The 26617-nt window shown below is 58.0% G+C and overlaps 1 protein-coding gene across 1 annotated transcript; it reads right to left on the minus strand.

The window, feature by feature from the left end:
* Positions 1–1381: 1381 nt before the first annotated feature.
* On the minus strand, positions 1382–19981 carry FADS3 (fatty acid desaturase 3). The gene is made up of 12 exons (XM_066251691.1): positions 19546–19981; positions 7969–8079; positions 7298–7495; positions 6406–6507; positions 6158–6280; positions 5818–5878; positions 5160–5236; positions 4624–4721; positions 4126–4222; positions 3884–3963; positions 3608–3733; positions 1382–1720 (listed from the first exon to the last, which is right to left on the minus strand). Exons 1-12 carry the CDS (start codon positions 19774–19776, stop codon positions 1669–1671), a joined length of 1356 nt encoding a protein of 451 aa, XP_066107788.1. The 5' UTR covers positions 19777–19981; the 3' UTR covers positions 1382–1668.
* Positions 19982–26617: the final 6636 nt, after the last annotated feature.

Genomic DNA, 26617 nt, shown 5'->3' on the forward strand with positions numbered 1-26617 from the left:
GAGGGAGGAGCCTGTGCAGGGCCTGAGTGTGAGCCCTGCCCTGGACATAAACAATTTGCTTTCAAGATAGAAATACCTTTCAAGAAGTAAACAGGCTCAGAGACAGCCAAGGGCTTGTCCCAGGTCAGAGCAGGTGATGGCCCCAGGGTGCCGAATCGTGTGCACACAATTTCAAAACACATTTCTGAGCTCTGTTGCAGGGCCCTATGTCAAGAGGCTTCCACAAAATCCCTTTTATCTTCCATCACCCTAGCCTAGGGGGTCACACCACCCTCAGAGAGGTTGCATAAAGTCCCCAAGGTCACACAACCTGAGTTCTAACAGAGAAGCAAGACCTGCCGCTGGTCAGCCAGACTGCAGAGAGGAGGGGAAGCCCTGTGGGATGAATGAGGGTGGAGCTGAGTGACCCCAGGAAAGGCTGAACAAGAACCACAATACCGTGCCCCCGGCCCCGCCTGCTTCCTGAAGGACGCAGCCCCGGGGCATTGGGGGCCAACAGAGTGGGGGACAGTGCTCAGCTGCCGGCTCCCATTCCGGCAGGGCCCTCCAATATTCTAGCTCAACATTTCAGTATTTTCTTGAAATTGCTGACACTTCTTCAAATGGAACCTTTGTCTCAGCTTAGAGCTGCTATAGTGTGGGGGTACTGGGTCTCAGGGGTCCAGCAGCCCAGCCCCCTCTTCCTCCCACCGTCAGGAAGTCCCAAGGGGCAACTCAAAGCCCTCCACAGGATTCTTGAAAACCACAGGCCCAAGGCCAATTGCACCCATTTTCCAGGAGCCTGAGGCTTAGGGAAGGACACTGGCCGAGCCAGGGTGAGCCCCTGGACACTTCTAGACTTCAGGGGTGGAAATGGCTATTTCTCAGGGGCCCACTTAGTCACTGCAGCAATGACGGGCAAGCCCCTGGCTCCAGGCAGGCATGGGGAAGAGCCGGTGTCATTTCCTGTGGGTGACTGAGTGGGGTCCAGCTGTGCCCCCACTGGTGCACTGGCAAATGTGATACTGAGATCGGCAGGTGGCCCACTGCCCATGGCCCTCCTGAGGCCCCTCACCACAGAGGCTGCAGGAAGAGATGGCTTCCCCATCCCCTGCTCCAGGGCCACCTGCAGACATGGCCCTCAGCCCTGGACCCACCCCGATCCCACTGTGCCCACAAGTCAGGTCAGGGGAGCCCACGTGACTACCCAAGGCTGCTGGTGTGCGGGTGAACAGGAAGGGCCCGGGCCTCAGGCGGATGTGAGCCGGAGACAGCTGCCAGCTCCCCTACCCCGAGTAGAGGGAACCGAAAGGCACCCCCACCCCCAACCTGCCCCCAACACCCTGCTGACCCAAGGGCTTGAACTCTTGGGGATCTCAGCAGACTAAAGCGCCAAAAGTCATGCAAGTTCAATACTTTATTTCATAATATATCTGGGTTTGTTTTTATATAAAAATAACAGTTTTCCCAAAATTTTTGCTCTAGGAAAACATCCCGTGCTCATCGTGTGGCTCTCTATCCCACTCCCCCTCGCCCTCGTCCTGTCGGGCAGAGAGCTGTGGCCTTAGGGCTGCTGAGCAGACAGGCAAGAGGGACGATGGCAGGACCAGGAGGGCAGCAGGAGGGGGGGGGGGTTGGTGGAGTCTGCCTGCGCCCGCTGGATGGTTGCTGGGGTCCCGGGCGCTGCCGTCACTGTTGGAGGTAGGCTTCCAGCCAGACTTTGCCAGACTTCTTCAGGGACCTGGGAGGCAGGGGTGGGGGAAGGCGCTGGAAACTCAGTTCCAAGATACCAAGCCCCTTCCCTCGGGACGATGAGTGTGTGTGGAGGTATACCCATTCCCCTGAGGCAGGCAGCAGGTGGGGCTGAGGGGGGACTGGGAGATGAGGCTGCCCTCTCAGGAACTGGATTGGCTTCTAGACCTGGGGTGGAGGCAGGGGAAGGGCTAGAGCCAAGGCCGAGTCCCGGCAGGAGCCAGGGTGGGCCTGGCCCTCTTTTCCCCAGCTTTGTTCCCTCCTTCCGCTGAGCCCTGTGGCCCAGAGACTTGTGAGGCCTGGCACCTGCCCAGCGGCAGCCTGACATCAGGCAGAGGAGCCAGAAATATCAACGACTACGGAAACCCTGTGCCAGGTGTTCTGACGGGGCCCGGCTGCGTGGCGGGGGCTCAGGGGACGGGGCTGGGGAGGGGCCCGGCTGCGTGGCGGGGGCTCAGGGGACGGGGCCGGGCCTGGCTGCGTGGGGGGGCTCAGGGGAGGGGACTGGGGAGGGGCCCAGCTGCGTGGCAGGGGCTCAGGGGACGGGACTGGGGAGGGGCCCAGCTGCGTGGCGGGGGCTCAGGGGACGGGGCCGGGGAGGGGCCCGGCTGCATGGGGGGGGGGCTCAGGGGCCGGGGCCGGGCCCGGCTGCATGGGGGGGGGGGCTCAGGGGCCGGGGAGGGGCCCGGCTGCATGGGGGGGGGGCTCAGGGGCCGGGGCCGGGGAGGGGCCCGGCTGCGTGGCGGGGGCTCAGGGGCCGGGGCCCCGGCTGCGTGGCGGGGGCTCAGGGGACGGGGCTGGGGAGGGTCGTGAATGAGAAGCAGGGTTCACACACCAGGACAGAAGGAAGGGCCTGCACGCAGACAGCACAGCGCGTGTGGAGGCACAGAGGTGGAAGGGCTTCGGCTGTGGAATCCAATCCCGCGGCCCTCCTCCGCTCAGCGGCCCTCCCACGCTCTGCACCTGCCTCAGGGCCTCTGCACCAATGTTCCCTTGCCCAGAATATTCTTCCTCCAGATGTCTCCGTGGCCAGCCCGCCCCCTCTTCCCTGTCTCTGTTCACCTGTCACCTCAACACCAGCCACCTGCCGTGCTATTAAAAGCTGCAGCCACTGCCTACACTCGCAGTCCCTCTCCTGTTCCCACCCTTGGGTTTTGTAGTTTTGTTTTTTGCCAAAGTACTCCCTTTCTCACATTTTCTGTAACTTACTTAATTTATATGCTTGTTTTCCGTTTCCCCTGCTAGGACGTCAGTGCCAAGAAGGCAGGGCCCCCGGCCTGTTTTCACTAGTGTTTTAATAGCAAGCACCTAGGCTCACGGCAGGTGGTGAGTGAGCGCCGGGAAAGGGAGGCCACAGGCTGAGGACAGAAAGACCGATGGGAAAGACCTCGAGTGTCAGCTCTTAAAGAGGGAGCAGTGTGGCCTGACTAGGTGGTGGCGCAGTGGATAGAGCATCGGACTGGGAAGCAGAGGACCCAGGTTCGAGACCCCGAGGTCACCAGCTTGAGCGTTGGCTCATCTGGTTTGAGCAAGAGCCCACCAGCTTGAACCCAATGTCACTGGCTCCAGCAAGGGGTTGCTCGGTCTGCTGGAGGCCCACGGTCAAGGCACATATGAGAGAGCAATCAATGAACAGCTAAGGTGTTGCAATGCGCAATGAAAAACTAATGATTGATGCTTCTCATCTCTCTCCGTTCCTGTCTGTCTGTCCCTGTCTATCCCTCTCTCTGACTCACTCTCTGTCTCTGTAAAAAATAAATAAATAAATTTAAAAAAAAAAAAAAAAAAAAAAAAAGAGGGAACAGTGTGGGCTCCGACAAGAGGCTGACGGGCCAGGGTGAACAGGGTCCCCGGGGAAGCCACCGTGAGCCCTTACCCAACGATGTCCACCAGGGCAGTGAGGAAGGGCTTCACCTCGTAAATGAGGCCGTGCTTGGCACACAGCGCCTTGACCAGCGGTGCAACCCTGTGGTAGTTGTGCCTGGGCATCGTAGGGAAGAGGCTGGGGGAGGAGAGCATGTGCTGGCACCTGAGGTGGGGGGCTGCCAGGGGGACCACCGCCCATCACCAGCCAGGCCCCGCTCACCACCCCTTGCAGGCCCCAGGGAAAGCCTCACTCCCACCCCTGCTGGGCCCCAGGGCCTGCACTCACTGGTGCTCAATCTGGAAGTTGAGGTGCCCGCTGAACCAGTCAATGAAGAGTGAGGGCTCCACGTTGCAAGTGGCCGCCAGCTGTCAGGAGTAGGCGAGGGCACAGATGAGGGAGGCTGGCATGAAGCCCCAAGCTCATGGCATGCTGAACCTGGCAGCCCCATCAAGGGCCCCTTCCCTCCCAGTGGGGAGCCCACCCCCTACCCCAGGAGATACCCCTCCCCGCCTGCCCCTGCTGCCCACCTGAGAGCTGGCCCAGTCCCGGTGCTTCTCATGGCCAATCTCCTTGGGGATGTGGTTCATCTGTGTGATCCACACGAACCAGTGGCTCTCCAGGACCCTGTGGGGGAGGCACTGCCCCATGTCCAGCTCACCACTTAGACCAGACCTGAGCCTCAGCTTCCTCATCTGTACAATGGGATTGCAGTAAACCCTCCCCCGCTGGTGTTTAGAGCTGCTGAGAGCAGCAGGCGCCCTGCCAGGCTGAGCCCAGAGCAGGCCTGCTCAGGAGAGGGAACACCCACAGGGCCACTTGCCCCAGGCCCACTGTCCCCAGGAGCCCAGAAGCCCGCCCCTCTGGGATCATTTGATTCTTGCATAACCCAGGGAGGCAATCCTGCTGTTCCCGTTCTGCAGATGGGGAAGTGGAGGATGCGAGGATGGAGGGCTGTGGGCCCCCTGCTGCTGGCGTGTGACCGCCCCATCCCTGCCATGGATCCCTGCCAAGCCGAACCGCCGTACCTGACAGCCACGAAGAGGAGCAGCACCCCAGAAGCGCTGTAGAAGGGGACGTAGGACCAGAAGAAGCGGAAGTAGAAGCTGGCAGCCCAGAGCAAGTCCTGCAGACAGCAGAGGGCAGAGGTCTCGAAGCAGCTGGGACGGGGAGCCGAGCTCATCCACCCCTCCTGCTCGATGTGCCCCGAACCCTGGGCCGGGCACTGCTCCTCGCTGGGGCCTTGTTTTTCTCAGCCAGGTAAAGGGACAGGGCCCTCGCCCTGCCAACTGAGCATGGAAGTGCAAGGGCCACGCAGGGGCTGAGATGGGCGAACAAGTGCCTGGTGGAGTCAGACCAGTGGATCCCCACCACGGGGACCCCCCAACATGAGACCATGAATGCCACACCCTGAGCACACACTCGCTCCCCTCCTGCACGTTCAGCACACTGAGGCATGCGCAGAGGCACACCACCTGTATTTGTGGACAGGGGCTGCCCCCTGAAATGCCCCCCACCGCCATCACAGCCATATGCCGGGGGGACTGGAGCAGGGCCCACTCACCCTCCACTGCATGCACACCAACATGTAGGCCAGATTCTCCACCTCAAAGTTCACCAGGGTGAGCAGCGGGGGGCCGACTGCAAGGAGGGCAGAGAGGGCTCAGCCACAGGGCAGGGGCGCCAAGCAGGCTGGCGGGGGAGGTGGGGGAGGGGACTTAACTCCAAGCACAGCCAGCTGGGGTGACCCGGCATGACCCACAAGCCCAGTCCACATTCTTCCCTCAGCATCCGAGCCTCCCCAGGCTGACCCTCGCCTCGCTGCTGCAGGTCGGGGCTGGCCTTGCCTGTGCTCACCCTGCCCGCTTTGCCCACACGCCTGTCCACCCCAACAACTGCTCAGAGGCTCTGGAACTCTGCCTGGACCACCCTGATGTGAGGGCAGGAGGGCACTCTGAAAGCTCGGGCTGGGCGGTGACCACCTCTGGTCGGAACCGGGCCTGGCAGTGGGACAGTCAGCACGGGCTCAGGCTGGGGCAGCAGAGCAGAGGCTGGGAGAGGCTTGGAGGTTCCGTGCTGAGGGATGGCTACCAGGCGCCCCTGCCCCAAGAGGCTGCTGGGAGCTGCCCAGGGTTGGCAGGCACGAGGCAGACAGTGCAAGCTCAGGTGTGGTCCCCAGCCCAGCTATGACCCCACCCTTGGGCAGACAGAGGGACACTCACTCAGGAAGAAGTACAGGTGCTGGTGGTTGTAGGGTAAGTATCTGCGCTTCTTCCTGCCGTACTGTGGAGACAGGCAGCAGCTGGGGAGGGCAGCTCGCCAGGACCCCCTCCCAGGCAGGGGCAGGGGCAGGGTGTTGGCCAGGGCCACGGGGCAAAGGCAACTCTGGATGCCAGCAACTGGGCCCATCATCACCAGAAGGCTGAAAGGTGGGGAGGGGACACCTCTGGGGGTGCAGGCTCAGCCTTGAACCAGCATGGGGGGCTCGGTTAGGGGCTGGGCCACAGTGGGGGCCCCTCAGCAGCAAGCCCAGCCTGTATGTGTCCACGGCCCCCCACGAACCTCAACAGATGACTCCCCTAAGAGGAAGACGGGCGCCAGAGTCACATCTGGGTCTTTGTGGAAGATGTTGGGCTTGGCGTGGTGCTGGAAGTGGCGGAAGTTCCACCAGTGGGCAGAGAAGCCCTGCGGGGAGAGGTGGCTCTCAAGGGCGGGGCCAGGCGTCCCCCGCACCATGCTCGCACACTGGGCGGGCCCGGCGTGGCGCCCCAGGTCGGCCGCTGGCTGCCCACCACCCGCCGCCTCCTCACCTTCAGCTGGCCCATCACAAACTGCTGGGCCAGGTGGTTCCACCGGGACTTCCTGAAAACAGAGGTGTGGCCCAGGTCGTGCTGCAGATACCAGCTTTGAGCCTGCAGGAGAGAGACAGGTTCAAGAGCCCTGGCCCCAGCTCTGGCCGTGGGGGAGGGTGCTGGCTGCCCAGGGGCCCAGCCCCGGAGTCCCAGGGAGCCCCCGCTCACCAGGCACACCCACAGCTAACGCTCCATTTTAGGACCCTGGGCACCAGCTAGCTTCCTCTTTGTACAGAGCAGCAAGTTTCGGGACATCCAGGGGTCTGCCCGTCATGGGGCTGGGAGGGTGCAGCCTCCTGGCTCCCCATCCTATGCTCACTCGAGGTTAAGGAGCTTCCTCAGCTCATGCAAAATGCAGCTTGAGCCTGACCAGGCGGTGGCGCAGTGGATAGAGCATCAGACTGGGATGTGGAGGACCCAGGTTCGAGACCCCGAGGTCGCCAGCTTGAGCACAGGCTCATCTGGTTTGAGCAAAGCTCACCAGCTTGAACCCAAGGTCGCTGGCTCGAGCAAGGGGTTACTCGGTCTGCTGAAGGCCCACGGTCAAGGCACACATGAGAAAGCAATCAATGAACTAAGGTGTCGCAACAAAATACTGATGATTGATGCTTCTCATCTCTCTCCATTCCTGTCTGTCTGTCCCTATCTATCCCTCTCTCTGACTCTCTCTCTGTCTCTGTAAAAAAAAAAAAAATGCAGCTTGCCCCTCAGACACATGCCTCACAGGGCCTCTGGCTGGCCGTTCACTCATTCGTCCATTCATTCACTCATCCATTCATTCAGCACATCTGTCCAGAATGTTCACACATGTCTGCTGGACAGTAGGGGCTGCAAGGCAGTGCTGGGTCACCTGGGAGACGGCTAGGATGAGGGCAGCGAGGGTGCTGGGCGCCCAGCCGGGGCCGAGGAGGTAGACAGTGAGCCAGGCGAGCACCTCCATGGCCAGGATGTGGCCCAGCAGGAGAGCGAAGAAGGTGGGCTTGGCCTCGAACAGCTTCATGTCCTGAGCTGCCTGGCGCAGGGCACGGAAGTCCTCGACCAGCTGGGCCTGCCATCGTGAGTGGTCAGTCAGGCAAGGGGCGAGGTCCCAGTTCTCCCCAGAAACTGCCCACAGCCACTCCTCCCACGCCAGGCCCAAGGGGTGTGGCCAAAGGGGTCAGAGGGACAAGAGCACCTGGCTTGGGGTGTGACCTGGATTGCTGCCTGGTGGCAAAGGCTCCCCTGCAAAAGGTGGGGGGGACGTGAGAAGCAGAAAAAGCCAGAGCGGGCAAAACCCTTCCAGCGCAGCGGAGATGGGGACGCTGGGCCAGCCAGGGAGGGCATGTCTGGGGACAAGTGCTGGCCCAGCCAGAACCGAGGCCCTCGGCTCCTCGCAGGCACCCCTACAACCGCCGGCCCAGGAGGGGATGGCAAAGCAGCCTGGGCCCCAGGTCCCGGAGGGGCACTGCAGGCGGAGCCGCTACCCACCACGCCCCGCAAGCCCTCCAGGGACGGCTGAGCCGCCACCAGCGTCCTGCTCACATTCTGGGGTCCATCCTGGCTGGGCTCCTCGGGGGCCAGCTCTCCGACCAGCAGCGGCTGCAGGAACTTGCGTACAAAGTTGAGGTCCTGGTGGAAGGCATGGAAGGCGTCCTGAGGGAGAGCAGACAGTCAGGTGGGCAGACAGACAGAGAGCTGGAGCAGCACCCAGAGGCGGCAGGCGAGGTGGCGGGACTGTCAATGGAAGGGCAGGGCAGACAAGAGAGATGAGTGGAGAGTCAGCTGGTTGTTCAGCGGCACAAACACCACGTGGGTCCGCCTGGCACGGGAGCCTGCCCTGGGCCCTCGGTGCCCTGCCAGCCAGGCCCCGGCTGCGTCGCCCAGCACCGGGGCCCTTCTCCAAACCTGGCTGGGCGTCTACAAGTCTGAGTTTGCAGAAAGGTCTCCCTGGAAGACTCCTGATTCCTTTTATGACAGGGCTCAACTTTTCCAAAAAAAGATCTCTGGAAAGTCTTCCTAGAAATCACATGGTTTTCTACTGCAGATAAAATAAGGTCTGGGCTGACCAGGTGGTGGCGCAGTGGATGGAGCATTGGACTAGGACACGGAGGATCCAGGTTCAAAACCTGAGGTTGCCAGCTTGGGTGTGGGCTCATCCGGTTTAAGCAAAGCTCACCAGCTTGGACCCAAGGTCACTGGCTTGAGCAAGGGGTCACTCAGTCTGCTGTAGCCCCCCAGTCAAGGCGCATATGAGAAATCAATCAATGAACAACTAAAGTGCCACGATGAAAAATTAATGCTTCTCATCTTTCTCCGTTCCTGTCTGTCTGTCCCTATCTATCCCTCTCTCTGACTCTCTGTCTCTGTCAAAAAAAAAATAATAATAATGTCTGGATCACAAACGTCACACGTACGCAGCACTCACAAACACAAGCACACGCTGACGTGTGGGTGGGTACATGTAACTGAGGACCGCTGGGCCACTGGGAGAAAAAAAGTCAGGTGAGGGCCACACAGCCTGAGTTCTTAGGAGGTCCTGCAAGGAAGATATTTGAACACTTAAACCCAACAATTTTAAAAGCAGGAGCAGCCTGACCTGTGGTGGCGCGGTGGATAAAGCGTTGACCTGGAAATGCTGAGGTTGTCGGTTCGAAACCCTGGGCTTGCCTGGTCAAGGCACATATGGGAGTTGATGCTTCTAGCTCCTCCCCCCTTCTCTCTCTGTTTCTCTCTCTCCCTCTCTCTCTCTCCTCTCTAAAAATGAATAAATAAAATTAAAAAAAAAAATAAAATAAAAATAAAAAAATTAAAAGCAGGAGCAGAACATGTAAGTTTTTTAAAAAGTAAATTAAATAATCTAACATCCTCTTGTTATGGGGAGGGGGTGGGGAGCAATGAAGGCGAACAGGTTAGAGGAGGAGAGAGACAGAAGAGAAATAAAAAGACACTAGTCAGGAAGTGGCCTGGGCATTTCTGAAGTGATGGTAACCTTGACATTCACACCTGTGGCTCGTAAGGTCTCCCCGATCTAGCCTGGGTGTAACTAGCTCCTCACTGTTCACAGCTCTTCAACTGATTGTTACACCTGGGCTTTCAGAGGCGCTCTCTGACAAGCTGGCCACAGCCACCTGGGGGTTGAGGGGAAGAAGCAGTGCCTAGAAAGGTGGTGTCGCCTGACTGGTGATGGTGGCACAGTGCATAAAGCATTGACCTGGAATGCTGAGGTCGCCGGTTCAAAACCCTGGGTTTCCCCAGTCAAACCACATACCACTGGCTGCTTCCTGCTCCCCTCCCCCTCTCTCCTCTCTAAAAATCAATAAAAAAAAAATCAGAATGGTGCTGTCCCCATGGGCCTGGGGCAGGTGACTGCTGGCCTGCTAAAGGAAATGCCCTGAAGGCTGACTGGGAACAGGGGCCTCCTATTGTCCTCTCACAAATGAGCCTACCCACTTCTGGTGAGTGTTAAAAAAAGAAGTGACGGCCTTACCGGTGGTGGAACAGTGGACAGAGCCTCAACCTGGGATGCTGAGGTCCCAGGTTCGAACCCCGAGGTCGCTGGGCTCCTCCAGCTTGAGCGCAGGCTTGCCAGCTTGATGATCGCATGGTCATTGGCTTGAGCCCAAAGGTCGCTGGCTTGAGCCCAAGGTCGCTGGCTTGAGCCCAAGGTCACGGGCTTGAGCAGGGGTCACTGGCTTGAGCAAGAGGTCACTGAATCGGCTGGAGCCCCCTGGTCAAGGCACGTACGAGAAGCAATCAATGTACTCAAGTGACACAACTACAAGTTGATGCTTCTAATCTCTCTTCCTTCTTGTCTCCCTCTCAAGAGAGACAGACAGAGAGAGAGAGAGCGAGAGAGCAGTGACAGCAGCCAGGCCTGAACTTGCTGCCGGACAGCCCCGAGTCTTGGGGGGAGGAAGCAGCCTGGGCAGCCCCCCCAGACCCCACGCAGAGGCCACACCTGCAGGACAGCTGCTCTCTCACTGGCCAGGGCAGCCTGAGACCGGGACACGAGTTGGGGGGGCAGGAGCTCTCTCACTGGCCAGGGCAGCCTGAGACTGGGACACGAGTGGGGGGGGGGGGCAGGAGCTCTCTCACTGGCCAGGGCAGCCTGAGACCGGGACACAAGAGGGGGGGGCAGGAGCTCTCTCACTGGCCAGGGCAGCCTGAGTCTGGGACACGAGTGGGAGGGGGCAGGAGCTCTCTCACTGGCCAGGGCAGCCTGAGACTGGGACACGAGTGGGGGGGAGCAGGAGCTCTCTCACTGGCCAGGGCAGCCTGAGACTGGGACACGAGTGGGGGGGGCAGGAGGTCTCTCACTGGCCAGGGCAGCCTGAGACTGGGACACGAGTGGGGGGGGCAGGAACTCTCTCACTGGCCAGGGCAGCCTGAGACTGGGACACGAGTGGGGGGGGGCAAGAGCTCTCTCACTGGCCAGGGCAGTCTGAGACTCAGACACGAGTGGGGGGGGCAGGAGCTCTCTCACTGGCCAGGGCAGCCTGAGACTGGGACACGAGTGGGGGGGGGGCAGGAGCTCTCTCACTGGCCAGGGCAGCCTGAGACCCGGACACGAGTGGGGGGGGCAGGAGCTCTCTCACTGGCCAGGGCAGCCAGAGACCGGGACACGAGTGGGGGGGGCAAGAGCTCTCTCACTGGCCAGGGCAGTCTGAGACTCAGACACGAGTGGGGGGGGCAGGAGCTCTCTCACTGGCCAGGGCAGCCTGAGACTGGGACATGAGGGGGGGGGCAGAAGCTCTCTCACTGGCCAGGGCAGCCTGAGACCCGGACACGAGTGGGAGGGGGGCAGGAGCTCTCTCACTGGCCAGGGCAGCCTGAGACTGGGACACGAGTGGGGGGGGGGGCAGGAGCTCTCTCACTGGCCAGGGCAGCCTGAGACTGGGACACAAGTGGGGGGGGGGGCAGGAGCTCTCTCACTGGCCAGGGCAGCCTGAGACTGGGACACAAGTGGGGGGGGCAGGAGATCTCTCACTGGCCAGGGCAGCCTGAGACTGGGACACAAGTGGGGGGGGGGCAGGAGCTCTCTCACTGGCCAGGGCACCCTGAGACCGGAACACGAGTCGGGGGGGGGGGCAGGAGGAGGTGGGCGGGTGAGGCTTCCGGAACAACCTGGGCCCTCAGGAAGGCTGATTCGGGGCTCCTCCCTGGAGTTCCCAACAGAAGAGGGGGCTGTGTGAGCGGATAAGTGCAGACCTCCTCTCCGGAGGGCGCGGCCCAGCGGGAAGCTGTGCGGGGAGCTGGGGAGACTGCTCTGGTCAGCTGACTCCACTCACTGTGAGTCTGTTTTATGGGAACTAGGCAAAGCCAGGGGCAAATCTAGGGGCAAGGGGGCAAGACTCCAGGGCCATTCTGGCTCCTGAATGAAGTATCCTTTCTTTTCCCCTTATTTTTAAAATTATAGTAAAACATACATAAAATTTACCTTTTTTGGGGGGGGTAGAGATAAGATGCATCCACTTGTAGTTGCTTCATTTCAGTTGTTTATTGACTACTTTTCATACATGCCTTGACTAGGCACCTCGAACTGAGCTAGTGACCCCTTGCTCAAGCCAGCGACCTTGGGCCCAAACCAGCAGCCTTGGCTTCAGGCCAGCGACCTTGGGATTATGTCGGTGACCCTGCACTCAAGCCGGCGGCCCCGTGCTCAAGCTGGCAGGCCCACACTCAAGCCTCTGACCCCCAAGCTCAAGCTGTCAACCTCAAGGTTTTGAACAATGGCCCTTAGCATCCCAGGTTGACATCAACCCACTGAGCCACCACTGGTCAGATTGTTCTAACCATTAAAAAAGAAATTTTTTTTTAATTTATTGATTTAAGAGAGAGAAAGAGCAAGAGACAGGAACATAGATTTGCTCCTAAACGTGCCCTGATTAGGGATCTCACCAGCAACCCTGCACTTCAGGATGACACTCCAACCCAGTCATCCGGCCGGGCCCTTTTCACCAGTTAAGAGTACGGTTCGGTAGTATTAAGTGTATTCACCACCTTCCACCTCCAGAACTTTGTCAACCTCCCAAACTAAACTCTGTCCCCATTAAACAAACTGCCCATCCCCCTCACCCCGCTGGTGGCCCCCACAGGTCTGCTTTCTGTCTCTATGCATGTGACTACCCTAGGGACCTCAAAGAAATCACAATGTTTGTCCCTTTGTGACTGCACTGTCACTGAGCATGTCTTCAAGGTTCCTCTATGTTGTGGCCTGTGTCGGTCTCCTTCCTTTGTAAGGCCCAGTGAGCGGGAGTCTGATTCCCTCTGCGTTCCTCAGCCCCATGGTTGTGGGCACACTCACGGGCACACCTACCAGGAGCCAGAGGCGCACACCTGTCACAGAAATGCAGTCAGTATCTGCCGCCTGGGCCTCCACACGCTCCACCCACCTGGCACCGAGACTCGGACACGCAGACGCACACTCGGAAAACACGCAGTCACAAACACGCAGACGAGCAGATCCTGAGCACACTCAGGCAGACACGGCCTCACGCATGCACTCACAGAGCAGGGCTCACGTGCTGTGGCTGAGACCCCAGGGTTTCCTGTCCCCCAGGCCTTTCTCTCTCCCACCCCGTATCTGTCCTGGGGCTCCAGACCCCAGGGCTCGCTGGGGGCCTCACCAGGAGGCTGAGCACCATCCCAAGGGCCAACGCCCCAGGGCCACGCCCCTGAGCTGACTTGCTGCGGGAGCAGGTCCGCTTCCCCGACTCCGTTCCCTGGTCCTGATCCACCCAGGTCAGGCCTGGACATGAGCTGGGGCGAGGACAGAGCCAGGTGCACCCAAGGGCCCTCCAGCCAGGGCTATCCTCTGCAGTGACAAGGGGAGGTGTGAGTGCTCGGGCCCGAGGGGAGGTGTGAGTGCTCGGGGCCCTGGGTCGGGCCTGGGGATGAGCTGGGGGCCAGGACAGAGCCAGGTGCACCCAAGGGCCCTCCAGCCAGGGCTATCCTCTGCAGTGACAAGGAGAGGTGTGAGTGCTGGGGGCCCAAGGGGAGGTGTGAGTGCTGGGGGCCCAAGGGGAGGTGTGAGTGCTGGGGCCCCGGGTCAGGGCTGGGCAGGTCCTGGGAGAGCAGGGCAGGCACCTCTGGGCTCGGGCTTCCCGGCTTTCAGCACCAGCCGGTGGGCCCCTGGCCTCAGAACCAAGCTTGATGCACCAACAAACAGCACTTTTCCGGTACACTGGCTGGGCCTCATAACTCAGTTCTCTTTGGCCTCTCTTTAGGACCCAGGGGCCCGACAGAAGACTCAGAGGATGATAAGCCAATCATCCAGCTCCACTTGGAGGCCAGATCAGACCCAGTCTGACCGACTGTAGAACTGTGCTTGTAGCCGCTCAGCCAGAGCCCCAGGGTGGCCACTCCTGGGCCGGAGGGGAGGTGGCGGACCTCCCAGGTGAGGGGGGATTCCTCACCAGGAGGCTGGGCACCATCCCAAGCAGCCAAGAACCCGGCTGTTCTGGGACTTGGCTGTCAGGGACAGGAGGGTGGGCTTGGCGTTTCGTGGCCACAGTGACCCAGTTTCAGGGCACCCACCCCGGTGCACTTGGAAGAATCCTTCCAGGGAGTGAATGCAAACCCACGGTCCTCCCCCAACTAACAAATCAAAGGCAGTAGTCAAGGTCTCTCATTGGGGCTTAGAGCAAAGCTGGGTGTAACTGCTGGGATAAAAATGGTGCTCTAAACGGCACTGCTGGTGGCAGCGCTCGGCTCTGATGACAGCGGTGTCCTCAGAGGAGGGGCTGGAGAGTAGGTGTGAGCGGACACGAGCCAGCCCTCCCCAGTCCATGAGCAGGGGTGTGAGTCATTTCACTGGTGGGGACCAGAGGCGCAGTGCGGGGGGACACCTGCCCAAGTCAGAGTGTGCTATGCGGGGATGGCACTGACACCCAGGTCCGTCTCCTGTGACATCCGTGCCCTCAGGATGCAGCCACCACCCAGCCCTACCCCGGTCCCTGGCAACCGTGGAGTGGCTCCTGCCTGCTCCGGTCCCTGGCATCCGTGGAGTGGCCCCTGCCTGCCTCGGTTCCTGGCAACCGTGGAGTGGCCCCTGCCCTGCCCCGGTTCCTGGCAATCGTGGAGTGGCTCCTGCCTGCCCTGGTCCCTGGCAACTGTGGAGTGGCCCCTGCCCTACCCCGGTTCCTGGCAACTGTGGAGTGGCCCCTGCCTGCCCCGGTCCCTGGCAACCGTGATGTGGCCCCTGCCCTGCCCCCAGCCCTGAGCTCCATGTAGCAGCTGGTTAAGGGGTGGGGGTGGGGGTGCTGGAGCCAGCCTGCTAGAAATGGAATCTAATCTGCCACTTATGAGCTGGGCCATGGGGACACAAAGATCACACCCTCTCTCGGTTCTCTATTTTCTCATCAGTGAATGAGGAGCTACAAATGTCCTTCTCGAGGGCCAGTGGGGAGGACCCAGCCAGCGCAGGTGGAGCACGCAGAAGGGGCCGCACGTCCAGCGGGCACTCCACAGCGAGCTCTGACCCGAGCCCCTACCGGCCTGAGCGCCCTAGAACAGTGAGCCCACTGAGTGACATGTGGTAGGACAGTCTACCCTGCGGGTCTCGTCCTGGCCAACCTGAGGCTGAGGAATGGGAGGACTGGTAGCATCCCTTCACCCGAGACACAGAGGGGATGGGGCAGCACGTCTGGCTACTCTTCAAAGATTCTGGAATGTTCCAGATCAGAAGGGGGGGACAGGGCTTTGGGGGTGGTCTGGATCTGCTCCTTAAGCCTTTGCTGAGGAGGTGGCAGTGGGTTTTGGAGATGGGGGATAAGGAGATATGCCTCCAACGACACCCCAGGAATCCTCCATCCCTCTCCCAGGTGGGAAGACAGGGCAGGAACTCATACCCAGCATGAGGCTGACAGGCACTATCAGTACCCCCATTTTACAGATGTGGAAACTGAGGCACAAAGAAGCCAAAGGGCACACAGCTCTGACCAGGGCACATCCAACTCCCACCCACGCAGCACAGCACAGCCTCAGGAGAGATGCCCCTATCGCCCTGGCACGGCTGGTGTCCCCAGTGACAGGCTGGCACACACGTTGGGGCCTCCTCCACCCAGCACCCTTGGCCTCACAAGTGTCACTAACCCCAGGGTGGCCCCAAAGTGGCCAGGCTCTCTGGCTCTTGGTCCTCTCCACCACTAGGCTCTGGCTCCTCTCTGCTGTTACACGAAAAGCCCAAGGCAGCTCGGGACCCTTGGGAAGACACGAGAAGGCTGCCAGCAGCCCCACCTCTGTACACCGTGTCCCTGCCCACTGCTGGGCAGTCCCAGCTCCTTCTCCAGGGAGGGAGCAGGCCACCACAGCAACGCTGGGAAGGGGCGCGGGGGTGGGGACATCGCAGTAAATGCCTACAGAGCCCAGAGAGGTCACACGCCATTAGGCAGCAGGGCTATCCCGGCAGCCAGTGTGGTAGATAGAAGAGTGTGGGCTCTGGAGCCAGGTCCCCCAAGTTCATGGCCAGTTCCCTGGGCCCCTCACCCTCACCCCAGAGCCTCAGGATCTGCCCTGCCTCCTCAACTCCACCAAGGCCCCACCCCACCCTCCAAGCCCAAGACTGAAGGCCCTGCTGTTCAAGGGCCCTAAGAATGTCCCTTTACATCAGCCATACTCAGCCTCGGTCTCCTCATATGCAAAACAGGTGAATACCAGCACCCGCCTTATAAGGGTGCTGTCTGAAGGCCACACTGAGCCATATCCCAATGGCTCCCCTGCGCCCACCGCACCTCTTGCCCTGCCCTGGCCACACCTGCCCTTTGGGACCTCTCATCTCTTCTCTTACCCCCTGCCCTTCTCCTGGGAGGCTCTGCCTTCTCCCTCCCCATTAGGGTTCCTTTTAAATCAAGACAGATTCCCCCAGCTCCCCTGTTGTACCCTGCAAGGCCCCTTTAGAATAAAACCATAGTCCTTCCAAGGACACAGAAGACCAGCAGAAGCAGCCGCTGCCACCCCTAGACCTAACCACCGCTCGGCTCCAGCGGCACAGACAGCCCTGCGGCTCCTCGATCACGCGGAGCCAGGAGCCTCCTCGGAGCTCTGCTCTGGCTGGTCCACCCCCGAGGAGCGCCCTTCTGGCAGAGGGTTCGTGCCCAGCTATATCTTCAGAGGTGAGAACAGAGTCTGGCACTTAGGACATGTTCACTGAATCTCTACGGTGGCTTTGATGATTCAGTAGTTGAAGAATGCATGGCTGAACGGAATAAACAGCTATGTCACAGTGCAGCACGTGCTGAAGGGCATAGGCTGTGGGTTCAAATCCCAGGCTAACTTTTAATTTCAAGTCACTTTGCTTCTAGTCCTAGTTTCCTCTTTTGTAAAGTGGGAATAATCACAGTACTACCTGCCTCATAGGGGGATCTTGAGGCTTAAAATTGAGAACCTATAAAGCTGACTTCGGTGCCATAGTGGGTGCTTGGCGCCCGGCCTGGTCGACTTCTGACCATGGAGTACTGTGACGTCTTGGGATAGGACACGATCTCTTTTGCAGCAGCAGGCTGGGCCTCACCCCGCCCGCCTGGCCGCACTCGCCTCAGGCTGCCTGTGACTCTTAGACAAACCTGGCCCGGGGCCCAGAGCATTCTCCCTAGGGTACCCGCTTTGTATCCCAGGATGGCCACAAGCTGACTTAATGGCACAGGAACTCTGAGAATTTCCTGGCAGGAAGGCTTCTGTTGCCTGGACATGAGAACAGCTGATGGATGGCCAGGGCGGGTGGAGGTAGCTTCAGAAACTCCGCCCTAGCAAGACAGCTGCCCCACCCCACCTGTGCTCTGGGACCTGGGACAGGATGCCTGGGGTCTGGGCTGGCCCACACAGGGCACTGGGCTCATCCAATCCCTGGTCTGCCCGGGGGGCCCATTACGGACAAAGACTGGGCTCCCCCGACTCCAGCCACCTCATTACCCCTTTGGCCTGAGCAGACCAGGTATTTCTGGCAACTTCAGCCCAGTGGGTGGGGCCTTGAAGAAGTTAAGAGATGGCCTAATGCAACTCTTTCCTGTTACAGACATCGGCAGAGCCAGGCAAGGTCACCCAGCAGAGGGGTGGCTATGCCATCGCTGTCCCAATGCACTATACAATGTGCAGGGTTACACCCACACTTATCAGCCAGCAACATATACCCACCAGGAACAATGACACGGCAGCACTGGGGCCAGGGAGTTGAGAAGGCGCAGTCCTGCCCTCAGCTGGCTTGCTGTCTGGCCCAGCTCTCCCCATCTTACTGACAAGGAAATCAAGGCTTAGAGGAATGACATACCTGGTTCGAGGTCACTCAGGGCCTCCCGTGGCTGAGCCCTGACCCAGCCCCAGGGGAGGGACAGAATGCTTTTTGAAAACAAGATACAGACTTCACTGTGATGATGACTCAGTAAGAAAACTGTCAGATGGAGGTCTCGGGTCAAGAGCCACCTGTGTGACGGGGTTCCCACGTGGGAGGGTCCCCAGCACAGGTCCGGCAAGGAGAAAAACGCAGTTGACGAATGCTCTCCGTCATCGCCTTCTCGCCTGCCTGCATCCTGTCCTGCAGATCAGCGGCTGCAAGTAGGGTCCTAGAGGGGTGGCCAGGGCTCCCCCAGGCAAAGAGGAGGGGCTGTGGCGCCTCATACCCCCCTACCCTGACAGGCGTGCACACGTGTACAACCACACACAGACACATGCAGCATTCACACACATGCAGGCCCGTACACAGTCACACACCGTGGGCCTATGGTTAGCTTCCACTCCACAGCCACCACCCGGCCCCTTGGCACCTAAGGACAAGGCTTTCTGTCCATCTCTAGAGTTTTAGGAAGTTTCTGACCCTAACGCCTGAGCTTCCTGGGGAAGAAGTGGGGGAAGAAAGACCTCTCTCCTCTAAAACAGTGATTTTCAACCAGTGTTGAAAGAGGCACTCTTTCCTGCAAAAATTTTAAAACATGCAATACCTGCCTATTCAGTCGGGGGGCACTGGCTCTTTTCCCTTAGATTGTCAAATAAAACAAAAATGACAACAGCCAACACAACAATAGCTTCCCAGTGTGAATGAATCAAAATTATACCTATTCTTTTGGTCAGATCAGCAAAAAATATATTTTTGGGTGTGCTGCAGACTTTTAGTAATTAGTTTACGTGTGCCGTAGCCGGAAAAGGCTGGAAAGCGCTGCTCTGGAAGAGTTCTGTGAAGAACGCCCAACACAGGGGTGAAGGCAGTGGCAGAGCGCTGGTGGCCCAGCAACAGGGACACTGATCCTCTCGGGATAAGACACAATCTCTTTGGCTGACTCAAGTTCTGCCGAGTTAGGAATTCATTCCCTGGAACCTTGAAGCCTTTCCTGGTACCCAGCCCGGCCTACCTAGTATTTCAGATGGTCAAAGACAGAGTATCACGGCCCCAACTCCTGTCCCCACCACGGGGGACTGTGGGAAAGGGGTTGATGGGGAGTCCTTCTACCACTGGGCTCCAGCCAGAAGGTCTCCCTGGGCCAGGCCACACCCTTTCAAGGCCAAAACAAGTCTAGACATGGCCTGGGAAGGGGAAGTCGAGGTCCCCAGGGGCCAGCCTGTTCCTCGGGTGACTGTGCTTCCCAAGGAGGCCCACCCAACTTGGTTGGCCAGGTTCTCCCCCACGCGGCTGCCAGTCCGGGAGAGGTGAGTCACTGACCCTCACTGGCACTGACAGGCAGTTCTTGGGCAAGCCACATACCTCTGGGCCCAGTCCAACTTTTGTTGCCCAGTCCCCAACCTCTGATGGCACATCCTTGCCCAGCCCCTAGGGTCTCAGCCTTACTCTCGCACGCCGCATGAGGGACCTAATCTGGAGAAAGCCAGAACTGAGAATGTCCTGTTCTAAGGAAGATTCTTTCGGCCATGACACACCCACCTCTGAGCGCCCCTTCCTCCAGCACAGCCCGGATCTGGTCCATGGCCGGATGTGCGGTCCTCCGCGCAGGGATGTGTCCCCCTTATCCTGCCTCAGGCCCTTGCCAGTCCATCTCAACTCAGGGTCCCCGGCCAGGAGGTCAAAGGTCATCTAGGGAAGGGCGCTAAGGCCCCGCTGGCGAAGCGGGACACAACACCCACGATTAGGCCCCAGCGAACGCCAGGCTCCACCCCGTTGGCGGCGGAATTCCTTACCGTGGCGTCCTCAGCGCCGTGGTGGCCAATGAGGCGGCTGCCCCCCGGGTGCCGCTGTGCCCAGCGGCTGATGTCGTACACTCGGCGCTCGATGACCAGCCACTTGTCGCCCGGCAGGTTGTGCGGGCGGATCTGCTCCCAGCGAAAGGTGGGCAGCGGCGCCCCACGCTGCGCGGGCTCCTCGCGCGGCCCCGGCTCCGGCCCCCCGCCGGGCTCCCCAACGCCGCCCATGGCTGCGTGCACAAGTCCTCTGGCACCAGGATCTTTCTGAAGTCCCTGCGAGACACGAGGGGCGCGAGGTGGCCTTCCCTGGGGCTCGCTCCGCCGCCACCCGCTCTCCTGCGGCCCCGCCCCGCTGCAGCCACCGGCGTACGAGCGTGCACCTCCCGGCTCTCCCTTCCGCGCAGAACTTTCCTCTCTTATATCCGCGCCGGCTGCTCGCCCGCCGCCCGCCCCCGGCCGGCCCGGCTCCACCGCCCACCCCGCGCTCCAATCCCGGCGCAGCGCCCGGGCCCCCATTGGCTGCGCGGCGCAGGCCGCCGGGGAGGACCGTGTCGAGGCGGGCCAGCCCCGCCCTCAGGCCCGCGGCCACCACGCCCGGCCCTTCCCCGCGCTCCGGCCCTGCCCAGGGCTGTGTCCGCTAGTGGGCTCCGGGCTCGGCGGGGCCGAAGAGGGGGGGCGGGGACAAATAACCACAGCTGGTGTCCGCCGTGCCCTCGGGGACCCACGTCTGCGCCTGGCGGGTCTGGAGCTACAGTCTGCGGATGATAGGCTTCCTGCCACGCGTCCCGGGACATCAAACCCTGAGCGCACAGAGCTGGGGACACTACTTGGGGGTGACTGTAAACAGCATGCAAACAATGGAGCCACAGCATCTGCACAACTAGGCCACCGTGGGGGCTGAGGGACCGACCCTGGGGTGGGGGTGGGGCGGTGGTCTTTCTGCTGTCCTAGCTGTAGGGTTGAGGATGTCGAAGGCTGGCCACTGGGGCAGAAGTGATGGAGGGGCACTGGCGTAGGCAGTGGGGGCTGTCATTCACTGATGGATCGTTTGGGTGGTTTGCTGGTTACCCTTCCCCCCATTTTTTACTTAAACTCAAATTCTTTTGAGAGTGTAGGTTTTGTCCACATGACTGTATTTCTTTAAGATAAAGATCCTTGTTCCTAAAAGTTAAGAGTTCACACCCAAGGCAGATGAAATCAGGCTAAAGTTATGCTTCAGGGCAGTCGTGTCACCCTGGCTTGCACATCAGAATTACCAGAGAGCTTAAGGTGAAACCACAGGGCTTCCGAATGGGATTCAGCAAGTCTGAGAACTGAATTTCTAACAAGTTTCCAGGTGCTGCTGATGTGCTGGTTCTGGAATACACTTTGAGACCACTGGGTTGACTCTTGAACCAACAGGGGTTTGAACTTTGTGGGTGGAATTTTTTTTTCTTTCAGTAAACATATGGGTTCTGGCCAGTGGCTCAGTAGATTAGAGCCTCACCCCGTGTATGGACGTCCTAGGTTCAATTCCTGGTCAGGGCACACAAGCTAAGTGACATCTGCTTCAGTCCCCTTCCCTCTCCCTCTTCTCTCCCTCTCCCCTAGGGCAGCCACTTGGCTTGATTGCTTCAAGCATAGCCCCGGGCACTGAGGGATAGCTTTATTCAAGCACAAGCCCCAGACCAGGTTGCCAGTGGATCCCTAGTCTGCCTGCCCGCCCTCCTCTCATCAAAACAAACAATACAACATACACTGGGCCTTCCATTTTTCTTGGTTTCTTGTCCGCAGATTCAACCCACTGCAGATGAAACAGTATTTTCCTTCCCAGGTTGGGAATCCCTGGATGCAGAGGGCTGACTATATGCATCTTCTACACCAGTGGTAGTCAACCTGGTCCCTAATGCCCACTAGTGGGCGTTCCAGCTTTCATGGTGGGCGGTAGTGGAGCAACCAAAGTATAAATAAAAAGATAGATTTAACTATAGTAAGTTGTTTTATAAAGCTTTATTCTGCCAAACTTAGCGAAAATCCAACGTAAAGTACTTGGTAAGTAATTATTATTATATGCTTTAACTTGCTGTAACTCTGCTTTATAAATTTTATAAAGTTGCTTCCCTACTTTATAAATCACCTAACTGTAGAACCAGTGGGCGGTTAGAAAATTTTACTACTAACAGAGATACAGAAGTGGGCGGTAGGTATAAAAAGGTTGACTACCCCAGTTCTACACCATTTTGGATAAGGGACTTGAGCATCTGTGGATTTTGGTATCTGCAGGGGTCCTAGAACCAATCCCCCAAGGATACCACAGACAACTGAAGTTTTGGAGGACTCAAAAGTTACATACAGATGTAGATGTTCAACTGAGAGGGCATCCGTGCCCCCTAGTCCCTGTGATGTTCAAGGGTCAACTGTATATTCCTCTGATATGCTAACATTTTATTTTGGTCTGACAGTTTGTAGAATACCATTCTAGCTAACATTTGTGGGTTAGGCAGACCAGGGCCCAGAAGAAGGGCTAAAAGGAGGCCACTGGTTCTCCTTGGTACCAGGAGCTCCTATTTTGGTTGCCAGGACAACCAGTGAGGCTGTGAGGTCATCCGCAGTGGGACTGCCTGAGCCCTTTCTACTGTGGCATCCTCAAACTGACTCCACAGCCTGTGTGTGTAGGTAGCGGGGGTAGAGAAGTGTGGCTGGCAGCTGAGGCTGGATCCCCCTACGCCCACCATGTTCACAATGGGCATGAGGATAGAGGACGCAGCCTCTTGGAGGAAATAAACTTCCCGCACCAAAATATAGAGATATAAGCTGATGGTTGCCAAAGGGGGAGGGGTGGGTGAAAAAATAAAATGGCACCCCCCCCCCCAAACTTCCGGGCTTGTGGAGAGCCTGCGGGCTGCTCTCTCCTACCGGCAGCTGTAGGTCAGCAAGGAGCAGGAGGAGGAGTCGGCCCCACCCCCTGGCCACTGCCAATACCTCTAAATGATGCAACTGCATAGTGTTTGTTGCATGAGTTCATTTACAAGTATAACTTTGCCCTGGCAAAATATATACACTTATGCCAAAAAGAAAAAAATGGATTAAATTCTTAAACGTAAGACCTAAAGCTATAAAACTCCTTAAATAAAACAAGGGCGGAAGGCCCCTGGACGTTGGTCTTGGCAACAATTTCCTGGGCACAACACCGAAAGCGCCAGCAACAGAAATAAACATAAAGAAATGGGATTACATTGAACCAAAAAGCTTCTGCACAGCAAAGGAATCAACAAAACGACCGACAAGGGAATCTTCCAGAATGGGAGAAAAGATTTGCAAATAATATATCTGATAAGAGGTTAATATCCAAAATATGTAAAGAACTCATACAACTGAACAGCAAAAAGGCAAACAATCTGATTTTAAAATGGGCAAAGGGGCCCTGGCTGGTTGGCTCGGTGGTAGAGCGTCGGCCTGGCGTGCGGAAGTTCCGGGTTTGATTGCCGGCCAGGGCACGCAGGAGAGGCGCCCATCTGCTTCTCCACCCCTCCCCCTCTCCTTCTTCTCTGTCTCTCTCTTCCCCTCCCGCAGCTGAGGCTCCATTGGAGCAAAAGATGGCCCGGGCGCTGGGGATGGCTCCTTGGCCTCTGCCCCAGGCGCTGGAGTGGCTCTGGTCGCGACAGAGCGATGCCCCGGATGGGCAGAGCATCGCCCCCTGGTGGGCGTGCCGGGTAGATCCCAGTCGGGCACATGCGGGCGTCTGTTTGACTGCCTCCCCGTTTCCAGCTTCAGAAAAATACAAAAAAATAAATAAAATTTTATTAAAAAAAAAAATGGGCAAAGGAACTGAATAGACGTGTTTTTCCAAAGAAGACTGTTGGTCAAATAAGTTTGTAAATATGATATATAGGTTTGCTCGCTTATAGTTTGCATTGGGTGTGGGGGACTGGCTGTAAGCAGGCAGGGTTGTTATACCCTAAGGCTTAGTTTTAAGACTAAGCCTTTCCCACCCTAAGTAACTTTGTATCAGAAACTTCCTTGTTTGTATGTTGGATTAAAGGTTTGGATTTCTACACTACAAAATGGGGGCAGACCGGGAGTTTACTCTTTCTCTCTCTCTCTCTCTCTCCCTCTCTCTCTCTTCCTGAGATTAGCATTAGAGGAGAGAGCAGAGAAAGGAGAGCAGAGAAAGGCCACATGGAGGAGAGGAGAGGCAGCCAAGATGGTGGAGTGCTGAAGGAGAAGCCAGTTTGTGCAGAGAGAAGGAGATGGGGAACAGAGGTAAATAAGGCTGGTAAGGTACAAACGTTTGATTCTAGGAAACTTGGGTAAGTCAGTGACTTTGGGAACCCTGAATGGAAAGGGAAGTGTTTTCCCACTGTGTGTATTTCTTGCCCGTGAGGGCAAGCTAGGATTAAAGGTGACGGTGACGGCCCACCAGTTCGTGGCTACGTTGTTTCATTACCATCTGTTTGAATCAAACCTGAACCTGCATGGGCCAGGCGGCTGTGATGGTGGCTGTGGCTACTGGCCATACAAAGACATAGAAATGGCCAACAGGGAAATGCAAATCAAAACCATAATGAGATATTACCTCACACTTGTTGTAAACCAAAACCACAATGAGATCTCACCTCCCACTTGTTAGAATGGCTTTCATTTAAAAAAAAAAAAAAAAGACAAGAGATAAGTGTTAGCTGAGAATGTGGAAAAAGCGAACCCTTGTGCACTGTTGGTAGGAATGAAAGTTGGTACAGCCACTGTGGAAAAGAGAATAGAGTTTTCTTAAAAATTAAAAATGGAACTACCATATGGTCTGGCAATTTCACTTCTGGGTATATAGCCAAAGGGGGGAAAAACCCAAAATCTGGAGGCAGCTGCGCTCCTGTGGTCCTTACGACAGTGGTGTTCCGAGGACCAGCGGTTGAAAACACTACATTACAGTATCGTTCGCAGTAGCCACGGCATGGGAACAACCCGAGTGTCCATCCACCAGCAGAGGAGAGGGTAAAGCAGCTGTGTGATGATATGGAATATTATTCAGCCCTGAAAATGAAGGGAATCCTGCCATGGTGACCACCTGGGTGAACCTGGAGGGAATTATGCTAAGTGACGTAAGTCAGACAGAGTCAGGCAAATGCTGTATCATCTCCCTCATGGTGCGGAACCTAAAAAAGCCAAACTCCTGGAAACAGAGTGTAAAATGGTGGCTAACGGGCTGAGGGGTATGGGAAATGCAGCAAAGCTGGTCAAAGGGTTAAAACTTTCCGTTATAAAATGCATCAGTGTTGGAGATCGAATGTACAGTGTGGCGATTATAGTCGATACTACATTGTATACTTGAAAAGCTGCGAAGAGGGTCAGCCTTCTGTGTTCTCATCCAGGCCTCCACGGCCCTCACGTGGTGTTCAACAGCTGTCAGGGGTTGGGGGCGCTGACCCCTGCTGCCCTCCCCGGGGCCTGGGGCCTGCTCTCAGCTTCTGTACGGGTCCCTCAGGAGGTGACACAGGGACAGGGCTCAGCGCCACCCACCCCTCCAGGCACTTCACCCAACAAGAAGGTGGAAGCACTCGGGCCCTCCTGGCACCCGAGCCATGTTCCCATAAAGCCTGAATTGTGTCTCCTCCCCACGGCGTCCCCCCTGATTTCTCTGCAGGCCTTGGTGCCCTCGGAAGGTTGTTTTACCTCTCTGGGCTGCAACCCAGTGGATCTTGCAAATCTCCTAGAATCAGGGGGAACCTGGGGATTCATTGTCTCCAAACCCCTATCGGGGCAACTGAGCCCTTTCTGACCACTTGGAAAGGGCGAGGTACCACTTGACATTCCTGAGCTGCCACTGGGCTACTGCCAGAGTGTTCGGTTTAGGGAGGGGGGGGGGGGAGCTAGCCAAGAGGCAAGGGGAGGGGGGGTCTGGCCAGCCAGAGCATTTTGGGAAGGGACACTCAAACACAGCCCTTGTCCCAGCCCCCGCCGGCTTCTCCCTACCGCGAGCTGCCACACAGGCCTCTTGTTGGCCACACTGAAGTCTCCACCCCGATGGGGCCGCCAGCCACTGTCCTGGAGCCAAATGATGCTTGTACTGGCCAGCGGGCTCGGGCAGGCCGTGGACACACAGTGGCCCAGGCAGGCACATTTACGACGGGATTGGTGCCAGCGCCGGGCTTCCCGGAGACAGCGCTCACAAAGCCTGGCAGCTGGTCTGCAGCAGACGCACCAGCGGGCTCGAGTCAGAGCTTCGGAGTCTGGCTTGGAGTTAGAGCCTGCCACACAGCCAGCTTGACTACTCGTCCCGGTCACAGCACTTTTGTGACGGGAGGAGGCCTAGGGTGGCAGGGCCCGCAGAAGTGTTCTAGTGCTATGGCCCCACCAGCCACAGAAGACAGCTCTGAAGGCCCCGAGTAAAAAGAGGCTGAGCAGGGAAAGGTGCTCAACGTCCTTAGTCCTCCCAGAGATGCAAATCGAAACCACAAGGAGTTACTGGCTCACAGCCATCAGTGTGGCCTTTATCAGACGGCACCAATGGCGAGGACGTGGAGAAAGGTGGGACCCTTGCACACTGCTGGAGAGATTGCAAACTGGTGCAGGCACTGTGGAAGATAGTCTGGAGGGTCCTCAAAAAATTAAAAATAGAACTATCGTATGATCCAGCAATCTCACCTCTGGGTGAATATCCGAAGGCATTGAAAGCAGGGTCTCGGAGTGGTGTCTGCTCGCCGTGTTCCTACGGCATTTTTCACAATAGCCAAGAGGTGGCACCCCCCCCCCCGAGTGTCCAGCGGCGGATGGATGCAGCGGATGTGGTGTACACGCACAATGGGATGTTCTTCAGCCATAAAACGACAGACAGCCGGTCCCACGCTGCAACATGAATGACCCTTGAAGTCAAATAAGCCAGTCACATAAAGACAAGACTGCGTAAACTCCACTTCAAGTCGCTAGTCAACTTCATAGACACAGGAAGTAGAATGTGGTGGCCAGCAGCGAGGGGAGGGGAGTTGTCCGCGGGTATGGAGTTTCCGACGGCAAGATGAAAAAGCTCTGGAGACCTGTTTCATAACAATGTGAAGGTAACGCAACTGACCAGCGCACTTAAAAACGGTTAAGATGG

This window comes from Saccopteryx bilineata, chromosome 1 (genome assembly GCF_036850765.1).
Source record: "Saccopteryx bilineata isolate mSacBil1 chromosome 1, mSacBil1_pri_phased_curated, whole genome shotgun sequence".
Taxonomy (NCBI): domain Eukaryota; kingdom Metazoa; phylum Chordata; class Mammalia; order Chiroptera; family Emballonuridae; genus Saccopteryx; species Saccopteryx bilineata.

Excerpts from the sequence above, each read along its gene's own strand:
- FADS3 (XM_066251691.1), bottom strand. The coding sequence starts at position 19,776 with ATGGGCGGCGTTGGGGAGCCCGGCGGGGGGCCGGAGCCGGGGCCGCGC. Across the intron at positions 8,080-19,545 it reads ACGGCGCTGAGGACGCCACG|GACGCCTTCCATGCCTTCCA; the intron begins GTAAGGAATTCC and ends GCTCTCCCTCAG. Across the intron at positions 5,237-5,817 it reads GCACCTGTACTTCTTCCTGA|TCGGCCCCCCGCTGCTCACC; the intron begins GTGAGTGTCCCT and ends CCCTCCTTGCAG.